Source organism: Pithys albifrons, chromosome 5 (genome assembly GCF_047495875.1).
Source record: "Pithys albifrons albifrons isolate INPA30051 chromosome 5, PitAlb_v1, whole genome shotgun sequence".
In the NCBI taxonomy this organism is placed as follows: domain Eukaryota; kingdom Metazoa; phylum Chordata; class Aves; order Passeriformes; family Thamnophilidae; genus Pithys; species Pithys albifrons.
The window spans coordinates 46,996,868-47,009,701 of NC_092462.1; the positions used below are offsets into that span (position 1 = coordinate 46,996,868).

Sequence of the window (12,834 nt, forward strand, 5' to 3'; positions counted from 1 at the left end):
TGAGCACTTCCTGACGTAACTGGTATGTACATAATCTGTTTCTGATTATAGTACCTGTCTGAGACTGATTATTGGTCGGACAAGTTTTTTGCTGGTGTCCTGCTTTTCTATTTTGTTGAAATCAGATTCGAAGTTTGCATTTTGCCAAACTTGGAGGTTGTGGGAAACTGTTCTTGCAGAGCAGTGAGGTATTTCACAGACATGCTAGTCAGATGCTCTGGCCTTGTTCTCTTCTATAGTCCAAGGTCTGAGACGTTACAGGCAGCCCAGAATGTGCTGGATCAGTTTTAATGTGGTTTTCTATCTAGGGTAAATTTCCCCTTTATGGTATGAATAAGATCCTGGATGAATATTTAGAAAACTTAATTTGCATAATAAAAGGAATTCTCTATTTCTCCACTTCCATGTGTTACAACCTTACAAACTTAATCTTTGTATCACCATGATCTTCTTAAGAATGCAGGTGACAGGAACTTTTTTCCTTGGCAGCAAAAACTCCCGGTAACCAGGCTGGAAATAACCAAATAAACTAGTGGTAATTTTTTTTCTTCATGCCAAGAGCTTGAGTTCTGAAATTGAGTATTCCCTACTCTGCTTGAAGATGTGGTTTCTAAATGTTTTTATATATTCTTATGACTTTTTAATAAAGTAAAAATTCAGATAAAGTGTCAGTTGGCATGCACTGTTCTGTGCATAAATGAGTTATATTTCTGGAATTGTATAAACTATGTTTGGTAAGACTTTGTTAAAAGGAAACAGCAACAACATAAAAAGGAAAGTAACTGTGTTTAACACAAGCTGCATTGAGGCTGATTGTAAGTATTACTCTTAGGTAGCTATTCCACACACAATTATTGTAGGTGCTCTTGGGAATGATAGAAAATTGAGAATGGGGAAACATTTTTAAGAGTTTTTCAAGTTGGAATTTGTAAGTTGGAATTTGTGTAGGTGAATGTTTTGTGGACCAGAAAGGGGAAGGCTCACTTGCTGTGTAGGCAAGCTACAACACCATTAATGATTAAAGCTTACCTGATGATGAGCAACAGTCAACAAAATGGTCAAGCTCTCATTTTCTATCATGACAGAAGGAGATCTCCCTCACTGGACAGTACCCCTGGACCAGCCAACAAGAGCTACCCAAGTCGTTGTTGTGACACCTCATTTACAAGATTGTGCCTTCTTTGGTTCTGTCATATGATTGACAAGTTGATGTAGAAATATTCTTTATGTAAGTGTGAGAACAAAACTAAGTGTGTCTCAAAAGGTTGGTGATCCATAAATAGCTATAGAGTGAATTGGACATGCATATATATTAATATGAGAAAGGTTGTAAACTTCAACATGAGGGGTTGGAGTCACTGTACTGAGAAATACCTGCCCAGAACTGATACGTATTTTTCAAATCTTTCTGACAAGGACCTCATCCCAGTTTTGCCAAGTTGTGCCCGGGAATCTCACTGAAATTATTAATTTACAATTAATATTCACTTTTAGTCTCTTTAGCTTTACCAAACATCATTTCTAGTAACAACTTGGTGCCCTTGATGAGAACCAATGAACTTAAGGTTTAGAAACTTCCATTTTCTTGGTATGAAAAGGCAAATTTCCATTTCTCTATCTAACTTGATTTTGACAGTTGGGAAATATTTGTTGCAATCATTATAGCAAATCATTTCTCCATGGGCCTTTTATGGTCCTAAGTTTCTTTTAAGGACAATACACAAAGATAGCTGAGCTGTAAGGTGGTGGCGGGTGGAAACCTGAAGCAATGCTAGAACAGTAGTTCTCTAGGGAGAAATGTTTGCTCTGAAACCCATGAAAGATGAGGCCAGATTCAAACAGAGCTAGAGGCTTTACAAGACTTGTCTTATTTTTTGTTTTGTAAGTGATCTAACCCATTCCTTTGAGCTATGCTTTAGTATGTCTGGGGTGGTGTAAATATATGCTAAATACTCACTTTGCTTTAAACTCACTCACATTAATTACAGGTGAGACAGGGTAGAGTGGATCCACACACCTATGTGCCTTTTGATGATTAAAAAAAATCCCAAACCCCAAAGCTGTAAAACATTTAATGCTAGGATATGTTATTCTAAGGCCTTTACCGAAACAAAGCAAAAGAGCCCACTGAGCCTTGATTTTCTGTGAAGTTATACTTCCCTGGACACTCATGAGTGTGACTGCTTTTACAAGAAAAGGCCAATAGCAGGATTTCATCACGGATTTAAAGAAATAATTTCACTAGTGATAGTATGATGGAGCTTAATTGGAGTTAGGAGTGCCTATGAGGCTGTGGCAGGCTCTCTAGGACAAAACGTTTTGAACGTTAGAGAAGAAAGCAAGTTGCTGAAGAAGTCTTTACGCTTCTAGTTTAGGGGTTTGCTTTTGTTTGGCAAGATAGAAGAATGTCCTATATTGGAAATAACTTCAAGCAGACTGAATGTGAATCTGCACTAGCTAGGAACCTCCTGGCCATTTACTAGATGTTCAGTGTGTTAGAAGAGGGAAATTATGTAATGGGAAACTGGAGGCTGTGCTATATTAAGACAAATACAGTTACTTTCCAATCCAAACAGAAATTCTCTGGACCTTGACATCTTGAACTACTTAATTATCCATTTGAGTGAATGTTGGTTCCTTGTGCTCAAGAGCTTTCTGGTCTGTCAGCTCAGAATGTTTTTATCAGCATAAAGAGCTATATGAGGGGCTCAGCAAAGTGGGCTACTACCTTCTCCTTACAGTGCTGTAAGGGGAGAGGTGATGTTTCTTTTTTCCCTTGTTTTGGCTTTTGCATCAGACCTGGCTCACTCAGGCTGCCACAGCCCATCCTATTTCCCCTGCCAGTGTATCAGACCCATTTACCAGACGTTTCAGCTGACTGCTGCCTGCCAGATGAAGTCCTGGAGTCTGTGCAGTGCTAAGAGCCTGAGAATGACAGCCCGTTCTTCTCTATGGAAAGCTGTCCTTGAAAAAGACTTGAACTTGATGCTTGATATTCTCAAGCATCTGTTGAGCTTCTGGCAACTTGTTTGCTGTACTATTTTTCTGTGAAGATACCCTCCTACTGGTGATGACATCTGTCAGCAGGAGCGGAGAGAAAAGCTGTTACAATTAATTCTTTTATCAAGGCAAATACATCCTTATTCTTTCTTAAAGAAGCTTTGAATTTTACCTTCCACACAGAACAACAAATCTATCTAAGATCTTCTAGATCTTTCCTTTATATTCAGGGTGTACTCTTCAGGAAGTAAAACCGGCAGAAAGCTCCCCGTCCTACTTGAACTGACATTTCACAGTCATCCTGATGTCCACACAGACGAAAGTTAGCAGAACCTGTCTGAGGCCTGCTACAAGACTCCAGAGGCAATACCCCAGAGCTCTAGAGACAATCTCTGTTGTGGTTATTTAAGGAAATGAACTGAGACACAGGCAGGGGGAGGGGGGGGAAAGGGGAAATTAAGATCTTCCTTTCCTGCATACCTTCAGTGGTTAAAGCACTCTTGTAAGAATTAAAGAAAAGGTTTTGTCCTTTTCCCAAGTAGCAAGGGGATCAAATTGCTTATAAGCAGGATGTCTGTTTTAACATGTAGAGTGCAGGTTATGTTTTGTGTGGATAGGTGACTCTGTGTATCCTGATGAGGCTTTGATGAGTAAGAACCTGTTAAGACCTAAAGTGCTTCTGCAAAAGCACGACAGCAGATGCTTCAGTAGCTTTAGGACCCTTTCGCCCAGGTTGCCATTGCACGGCAACACTGAGAAGCTTTGAATGCACACACTTGGATCTGAAATGGAACAGTGATTTGGGAACTGGGACTGCAACACAAGTCTAGAGGTACTTAAGCTCTGCAGGAAATTCAGCGTTTGTGTCAGATTTTTATATTTTGCTTTTTATCAACCATCAAATGAAGCTTTAAAGCTTTCGCCTCCTGTACATACCTTGAAACAAGTCCTAATTGTTCAAAGAACCTTTATAACTTAATTTTGTCTGAGCCCAGAAACTGATTGTTCTCATGTGTAAGCTTGTGGACGTTTTGAACAGGAAGTGTACTCTGAAAATGTATATGACATGCCAACTGCAACACAATCCAAATGCAGTGCAACTGATTTTAAAACACAGTTCAGGAATTCCAACACTGTTTCACAATTAAGTTGCATGGCTAAAGAAATCACTGAGGCGCTGAGAAAAGGACCAAATGCACACTCCAATGAGGGAACAATGATGATTTTTCTTTGGATGTGAATTACTGTAAAACAGGGACTGCCTTAATGCTATCCCCAAGAAGGCCTAAAGCACATTTGCTCCTAAGCCTTCAGTTCACTTTTACAGCTTCCCATAGACTGTGGATATTAAAACCATATCTTCAGTGTCCTGGATAGGTGCTTAAACCTTTAACCTGTGGATGGAGGACAAAGGAGTTGGAGCCAGGGCTTGATTTTCCTCTTGCTTTTTCAGAATGTTTTTTCTGGGGGGTTGGTTTCTTTTGGAAACAAAGAAACTGAGCACTAAGTGCCATTCATCTGTACCTGAAACAGTGTAGCAAGTAAACCAAGTTCTGCCCTCAGCACTACCCTCTGCTAAATACAAAAAGTTTTTTGCTAGTATCTTCAAAAAACATACAGTGTTAAGAAGGTAACTCTGCTAATTAGGACATGATCAAATCCAGGGGTTTAGGTTCCACAGGTGTTTAAAAATTAAACTTCCATTACAGATTATTCCAACTCAATTTACAAAATAAAAATGAACTTCAGTAACCACTCTATATAATAGTTTCTGTGAAGATGAAAGCTCTTTTTTATTTAAGAATATGTTGGGACTGATTTTAAAGTTGGACCAAAAAAAGTACAAGTGCTACAAGAGCAATTTCTGGCTGAAGCAGTTCTCAGGTTATTGTATCAATATAATAGTTGGAATTCTGAATCAAGGGGAATTTTCATTTCACAGCAAAAGCCTTGTGAAGAAGTTCCAGCTAAACTAAACATCTAATCTACAACACTTTGGCCTTTAGGACAACTACATTAAATTCTTGAAGATACAATAGACTTTGCAGGTTTCATCTGCTGATCACAGCAACACACTTAATGTTGGCTGCTGTGTCTTAGTTCTTTTTTGCAAGGCAACTGCTCAAGCAAAGATTTACTTCCGAGAGATCAGTACAGACTGCACAAAAAAAACCCCAAACAACAAACCCCATCCAAAAGCTGAAGAATGACCATCTCTATGGCAACTAAAGCACTTGGCACGTACATGCCCAGGATAAACTGGCACAATCTTACAAATGAAGTTTGTATAATAAGGGTGAAAGTAATTGGAGAAAAGTAACTAAAGACTGAACAGAATAGTCCAGGTGTAATACTCAAATCATCATCTACTACTAATTTTTATTGCATGGGGGAAGACTGTACAGAGACAGCAAAGCAATGAAAGGTGGAGGAAGAGACACCAGTGGCTGGCTGCAATTGTCTATCTCACCATGGTGGTAGTGTGGCCAGGTGACTAATAAGCTTGTCAGGTCGATTACCCATCAGGGCCAACACCCAGTGCAGTGCCGGGAAGAGAGGCAGAGGAAATGACACCTTCACCTCTTGTGTAACTTCACCCTCAGGCTCTGTTTGTTATGTAGCTGAGGTAGCAGACTGTTGCCACCAGGAGAAAGAAGTGCTGCAATGTCCTTTACAGTTGTTGGCTCTGCTACTCCTCTGATTACAAGATAAGATGATCCAATTCACACACCCAAGCAAACAAAGAGCATGGACTCTTTTTACCCACTGATTTTTCTGCTAGTAGAAGTTAATACCACTGTCATGGTAGGAGCTAGCTGACAGCATGCTTTCAGATATGCTATGGTTAAGTATGCAGGCAAGTACAAACTTGGGAAATAGTTTGCTTGCTGAAAAAAAAAACAGTCTTGAGGATCTTCACTTTTAAGTCAGTGCTTCCACAGCTATAGCATGCCACAAAGGAATTTCAAGCTCTTTGTTCAGCAGACTCTCACTATTACTGATACTTCAGTTAGAAATTCCTTAAAAAAGCAATTACCCTCAAGCCTAAGAAAAAAAGAGTTCTCCTTGTGTTGCTTTGGTGTAAGCTTTGACCAATTTAAAACCCTTGCATTTAAGAGAGCACTGCTCAGAGCTCTTCTATACAAATAAGGCCCAGTTCCTTCCTGTGAAGAAGGCCAGCAGCATTTAATCCAGTTACTCACATTAAGGGGTCAGCCTGAACTTCCACACCATCATAAAGCAGTTTCCTGTAATACTGAGACACTTTGTCAATAGCAGAGTGTCTTCCAGAATACTGTCACCTAATAGCATTCTAGCAGGTTTTAGTGCATAAGCTTTTTTATCAGCAGATTAAAAATAGCCCACCGATACGGTGGAGAGGTTTCCGCTTCCAGGAGCCAGGCTAGGAAAGCGACAAGCAGGGCTCCCTAGGATCAGGCCCCTTAGAAGCGAGGGACGGCTCCTCCCGCCCCCGGCCCGGCGACCGTCCCGAACGGAACAAGCCCGCACTTGCCAGGAGTCCACGAGGAAAAGCCAAGTTTATCGCCGCGCGCTAGCTTTTGAGGAGAGCATGGGAATTCCCCGGATGTAGGCGGGGAAGAGGGGCGGAGACGGGGCGGAGTAACGCACTTCATTGGGTACATGCAAACGAGGGGAAGGAGGGAGGGGAGGAGCGGCAAAAGGACCAATGGGAGAATGAGGTGGGGGGGGAAATTCTACCGTAGGGCTTCAGGCACTTCGAGGCAGGGACAGCCCCCACCCGGGCTCCAGCGGCGCCTCGTGGGCGGCCCCGCCGGCAACCGCCCCCATGGCCGGGTCGGGCCAGGACAGGGGACTGCGACCCGGAGGGTTTTGTGGGAAGAGGGAACCCGGACAAGGAACTACCAAGGGAAAAACAACCAGGGTAGACACATTGGGGTGTATAACATTCAAGCTGGGGAAGCATCAATAGAGGATGTGAACATTAGAGTCCTTATAAATCTCTCGCAGAGTTTCCACACTCGGGGAGCCGGGTTCCTGGACTTCGGCGTCCTCGTCTATTCATCTCTTGTAGTATTTTTGCCAGTGTATAAACCCTGGGTCTCCTCCGACACTTTTTATTATTAACTTGAGGTCCTAATGTTATAGACCACAGCTGATGGCTACTTTTGAGTGTACTTTTCAATAAGTCTCCATGAAGTACCTTTGCATTCAGTAGTTTATTTATAATTGTAAAAGCATGAGTGTTACATATATTGAGTAATTGCATATTTGTTGGAATTGTACCTATTCAGAAGACTGGTGTATGCAAAGACAAGACAGTCATGCTTAGATTTTCCCCCCCCAGTAGTTTGTCACTTTACTATTTATTCCCCTCTTCAGTTCAGTAAAGTTTCCATAGAAACAGCAAGGAAATAGAGATATATAATAGCTACAGTTATTGAAGTCTATGAAGACAGTCTGACATCATCACACAGACCCTTTAGAATTACTGAAGGTAGAGATCTGCCTAGTATTTAAAAGGGCAAAGCCTGGACTAGGCAAGAGTTAGAGCAAACAGGCAACAAGCCAAGTTACAGGTCACTCAAGCCATTTGTATTTATAGCTTGCTATGAACATCACTTCATTCCAAAAGATAGCAATGGGGTACATATACACACACATATTTTAAAAAAGATACATGTATGTATATACATTTTTTAAATAAGGCATGTATTTATTTCAGGCTCTTAAAATATTTTTCCACCCTGTTTTACTATTAATACAGCAGATGTTGCCATTTTATTGCTAAAGAAAGCATACCATCATTGCAAGCAGGACAGCATCAGCACTGGCTTTAGTCAGCAGTTCAATTGAGTTAATAAAGTTCAAGACATTAATAATATGAAAGAATATTACTGTTACAGAAATACAGCAGACCAACTGAATTCTATTCAGAGTGCACCAAATCATTCTCTTGTCATAGTCTGTAGTTAACAGTATAAACTAAGAAGCAGAACAGCACCGTTTTGGAGCTACAGAGAGAGATACCTAAAGTACTACTTCCCCATCTCTACTTAGTTGTTACAGTAAAAAAAATACACAAGGGAAGGATGAAGACAACAGATTTCATCTTCTGCTCTAACAATGCTTTCTTCTGCAAGAAATGATGCAGGACTTTTGAGCTCATTCAAATGTAAATCCTAGTATGAATACGCACGCCATTATCTTTGTGTAACTAATAATAGTCACTTGTTAGTATGACTTACAAAGAGCACTCTCTAAGTTTTTTGTCAGCCTGCTTCAAGGAGATCCAGGTGTTTAACATGCTTGATCGAAGTTTGGCCCACACCAAATGGTTGTTTAACCCAAATATCTGGGCAGCAAACTGAGCAGCTCCTTCAGGTGACAGAGTAGTAGGACAGCTAAGACCTGCAGAGAAGAGAATGCCACTTCACTAAAGCATAGTTTATAGTCAAAACATTGCTTCTGAAGAACAACTTAAAACAAGGTTTGTTTCAGCCTCCAGCTGCCATGATCCAGTTTTAAAACTAGTGAAGTTCCACTAGTTCTAACATGACTGCTTCATGGCATTTTAAACCAAGTCATCAAACAAAATGACTGCCCTTACACAGAGGCAGCAAACTTCTGGGCACCCTAGTTGCTAAGCATCCACTCAAGTTACTAACAAAGTTAAAAATCATACAGGTAGCAATGCACTGAAGTAACAGTCAAGTGTTGAGGTCTTAACTGCACTAGATATTTGATCTTTGATCATAAGGAAAATGCAGCAAAATTCAATTATTTAAATTTCCATTAATACTAATTCAAATTTCATACTGGAATGTTTAGCAAGGATAAGCCAAGGTTTATATTTATCTAAAGACTATTCCTATGTAATCTTTGCTCTGTCTTTTGATGCTTTTTTGCCATCAAAAAGTCAAAGCCTGTACATAACATATTTCTAAAGACTTTGCTCAGTACTGATCCAGCTACATTTTCACGTGTGTGTATACCAGAACAACAACAATAGAGCTAGATAAGAACAACAGCGTAAGTTGAAGATCATCTTACCACTGGGCAGTCTGAGAGAGGACCACACATCCTGAGTGCCCCAGTCAGCTGAGAGTGGAGGGCAGTTGACAACAGGGTAAGCAGTGTTACCAGACATTACTGGCCCCAAGCCATTGCTTCTGCCAGCAACTGCAACAAACACTGTTGGGATTCCATCTCCTAGTGGGGAGGAAGACATACAGCGATAAGCAATCCACCTTGTTCCCTACCACCTGCTTTCATGGCAACTTTATCCAAGTCCATAATTCTGTTTGCATTTATTTTGTCAATTCCTGTATGGGGCAGTAGAATTTTGTGTTCACCTTTCCCCTTTACAGAAATATCTTCTAAATCTTGCAGCCTTAAATCCCTGCTACTGTTTACCACTACTGAAGTATTTCTTACTCTGCCTCTGAGGGAAAGTCTCAGTATCAGAGAAATAGGTGCTGCTTAGCTTTGTAGAGAATATAGCCATTAAACCTCTGGCATCATTTAAGTGTTCCTCTCCTTAAATCATGGAACAGTTCACCTCTAAGTAAGTGTTTCTCAACTATGGTTACTACATCAGTAATTTCACCAAGTAGAAAGTATATTCCCACAAAAATAAATAGTTCTTATCTCTCATCTGCAAGGCTATAAACTGTGTTGAAGAGATGTCAAGTGTTCTTGGCAAAGAGACTAATTTAAATCAAGCATCTTTTTCTCATAGCATCTAAAGTAACAAGCAAGAATATTTTCATGAAACAGGCAGGAAAAGATGGTGTGAGCAACATCTGCTTTGTAAATAACATAAGAATATTCAGTCAGAGTCAACTAGAGAAACTATCATACCTCTTCATTTCAGAAGGGCTGAAATCATGAACAAGGTGCTACAATAAATGCATTAAAATGATCAAGGCTTGGGCGAAGCAGTTCTGGTACTGAGAAATGCAGAGATGGAAGTTGTGGCTGGACAGTAGGACAATATATTACTCTGAAATTGCTTAGAACAGTCTGTCATTATGCAATTAGCAAGTGTGAATCAGCGTTGTAACAGCTTGGTGTTCTGTTTAACAGAAAATGGAAAAACCCCACACAAATCCTTAAGTTGCCAAGTCATTCTGGAACATGATGCTGTTTCAATCCAAATCAGTATTTCTTTGGCATTTACCTTCATATTCTGCTTTGATCCTCAGGGTTTCATCTGGCCCTTTGTGAGCAGAGGTCACTCTTAATTCGCAAGGAATTCCAAACGTTGCACATGCCTTTTTTATTTTTTCACAGTGGCTGAGATCAGAAGGAGATCCCATCAACACCACAACTCTACTTTGGCTCTTTGTTTTCAGAAGCAACTAGGGAAAAAAGTGGAGAGGGAGGGAAAGAAAAGCAGTCAGCTGGATTGAAGACATGCAATTATCAAAGTCTAGATGTGTTGTTCATAAAAACAGGTACCTCCACTCTTTCTGAAACCCATTCGAAGTTTCTCTTAACCATCTGCAGTGCTTCGGGAGTCACTTCTTTCAGGTCCCGATAGGACTGAAAAGAGGAAAATAAAAATACTGAAGTGTTGTGGTTTAACCCCAGCCAGCAATCCATGCAGCTGCTCCCTCACTCCCCATCAGTGGGATCAGAGGGACAGAGCTGGAAGGGTAAAGGTGAGAAAACTCATGGGTTAAGCTGAGACAAAGACAGTTTAATAGGGAAAGCAAAAGCCATGTATGCAAGCAAAGCTAACATGGAATTAATTCACTGCTTCCTATGGGCAGGCAGGTGTTCAGCCATAACTAGGAGAGCCAGGCTCCATCACACGCAACAGTTACTTGGGAAGACAAACGCCTTCACTCCAAACATTCCCTCCTTTTCTCCTCCTTCCCCCTGGTTGTATGTACTGAGCATGATGTCCTGTGGAATGGAATATTCCTTTGGTCAGTTTGGGTCACCTGTCTGGCTGTGTCTCCTCCCAGCCTCTCATGCACCTCAAACTTCCTCATGAGCATGGCAGTACAAAGAAGAGAAAAAACCCCTTGGCTCTGTGTAAGCACTGCCCAGCAATAACAAAACCATCTATTATCAACACAAATACAAAACACAGTCCCATACTAGCCACTGTGAAGAAAATTAACTCTACCCCAGCCAAAACCAGCATGTGAAGTTGATGTGGTTTGGATACACAAAACACTCATTTTGCTACCATAATTGCTAAGAATTATTATTATACCTCAACTGAAATATTTATGCAGTTTCTAGCCATTCTACAGTAAGAACAGAGATTTGGTACAGATAAGGGAAAGATTAAATACAGAGGATATAAACATACTGAATATATAGAATATATAAATATATTGGATATATTTAATGAAGAACTATCTCAGTAGGTATAAACAACTTCCTACATTACAACATATTGCCATTTGCAACACAAAAGACTTTTAGCCATAAGGGTAGCAAGGTTTTGGAAGCTTTCTAATAGGAAAATTTAAGGAATGACATACAACTTCTTTAAAATTGGATTCATAATGATTGCCTGTGCTAGCCACTCTAGGTTCCACATGTTATCATGTACCTTATTTTAGGGAGATAAGCAAAAGCACTGTAAGAGCAATTCATTCAAGCATGCTACTACATACTTCAGGTTAAATAAACGACAGAGCTTTCCAATTTAAAATTAACTCTTCCTCCAGCATACACTTTGACATCTTCCCCTGTGGCTTACTCTGTGAGTCTCTGGTTTTAGTCTTAACAACCATGACAGAAACTCCATGGCAGAAGCATTCCCAAACCAGTTCTTTCATAACTACTTATCTGTTAATTCAGAGATATTGGAGAACTGTAATTGTTTAAATATAGGACAAGTTTTGTTTGAAATATATGTTTGCAGCCCTCATGTGGGCACAGTCTGTAAGTAACACTTTTAGAAGCAACAATACTGAATTCATGGTTAACCAAAATAATGAAGAAAAGAATCCTCTCTGCAGTTCCCTCTCACATATCACCAGAGACACTACAGAAAAACTTGGAGGCAGACCTGGGAACCAAAGCTTGGATTCTTCCCACTGATTTGTTCAACTATTTTATTATTATCTGCACAGCAAGTCACATTCTTATCCCTAGAAACTCCAAACTTCATTACAATAGCTCCAGTCAATAGTGCTGTTGACTATTTCAGCTGAAGATATACAGAAAATTTTTTTTCTACCACAAACCAGATAAAACTATTTAATGAGAAGAGGCTTAGACATCAGGTACCATAAGACTGTCTAGAAAAAGCCACTCTGAAAAACGCAAACCCTACTGTTTAATATCTGCTTTTATTCTCCTTTCCGGCTTACTTAGAAGGTAAAAATATATTAAAGCATTACCTGTTTGTCTTTCTGCTGGCTTCTGTCTCCTGCTGGCCACAGTCTCCATGAATCATTATCAATAACATCAGCAAGAACAATTTCTTTTGTCAGCATATTAACACCAAATTCAATCTAAAAGGACAGTAAGAATCCTATTTTAGTAACTATATGGCAATGTATGTCCTGTCAAAACCAGGATCATGAGAAATCAGTTCTTATACCTTCAGATCTACCAGAGTACAGTTTTGGGGCTGCCATGCTTTTTCCAGGATCTCAAAAATAGCTTGAGTAGAGCGAGCCATAATATCCACTTCAGTCTGGCCAATAGTAAGTCCAGCAAAACAGAATTTTGCTTCAATTATTTGCTCCTCAGACCACTGTGGATCATTATTAGCATCATCCTGTTAAGAAAACCAGAACAAATACATCACAATTTAAGCTTGCTATTAGAGGACAATAACCATTAAAATATACTAGATTTTGTGTGTTTGTTTTTCAAAAA

The 12,834-nt window shown here is 40.0% G+C and overlaps 1 protein-coding gene across 1 annotated transcript in view; it reads right to left on the minus strand.

Moving 5' to 3' along the window:
- Window positions 1-7,180: 7,180 nt before the first annotated feature.
- Window positions 7,181-12,834, minus strand: part of PAICS (phosphoribosylaminoimidazole carboxylase and phosphoribosylaminoimidazolesuccinocarboxamide synthase) — a 39,916-nt gene continuing 34,262 nt past the window's right edge. The window contains exons 14-19 of the mRNA XM_071557102.1: window positions 12,554-12,733; window positions 12,351-12,464; window positions 10,444-10,527; window positions 10,163-10,343; window positions 9,034-9,192; window positions 7,181-8,391 (exon numbers count right to left, since the gene is read on the minus strand). Of these exons, the coding sequence (XP_071413203.1) occupies window positions 8,225-8,391; window positions 9,034-9,192; window positions 10,163-10,343; window positions 10,444-10,527; window positions 12,351-12,464; window positions 12,554-12,733 (885 nt within the window). The 3' untranslated portion in view covers window positions 7,181-8,224. The remainder of the gene's footprint in view (window positions 8,392-9,033; window positions 9,193-10,162; window positions 10,344-10,443; window positions 10,528-12,350; window positions 12,465-12,553; window positions 12,734-12,834) is intronic.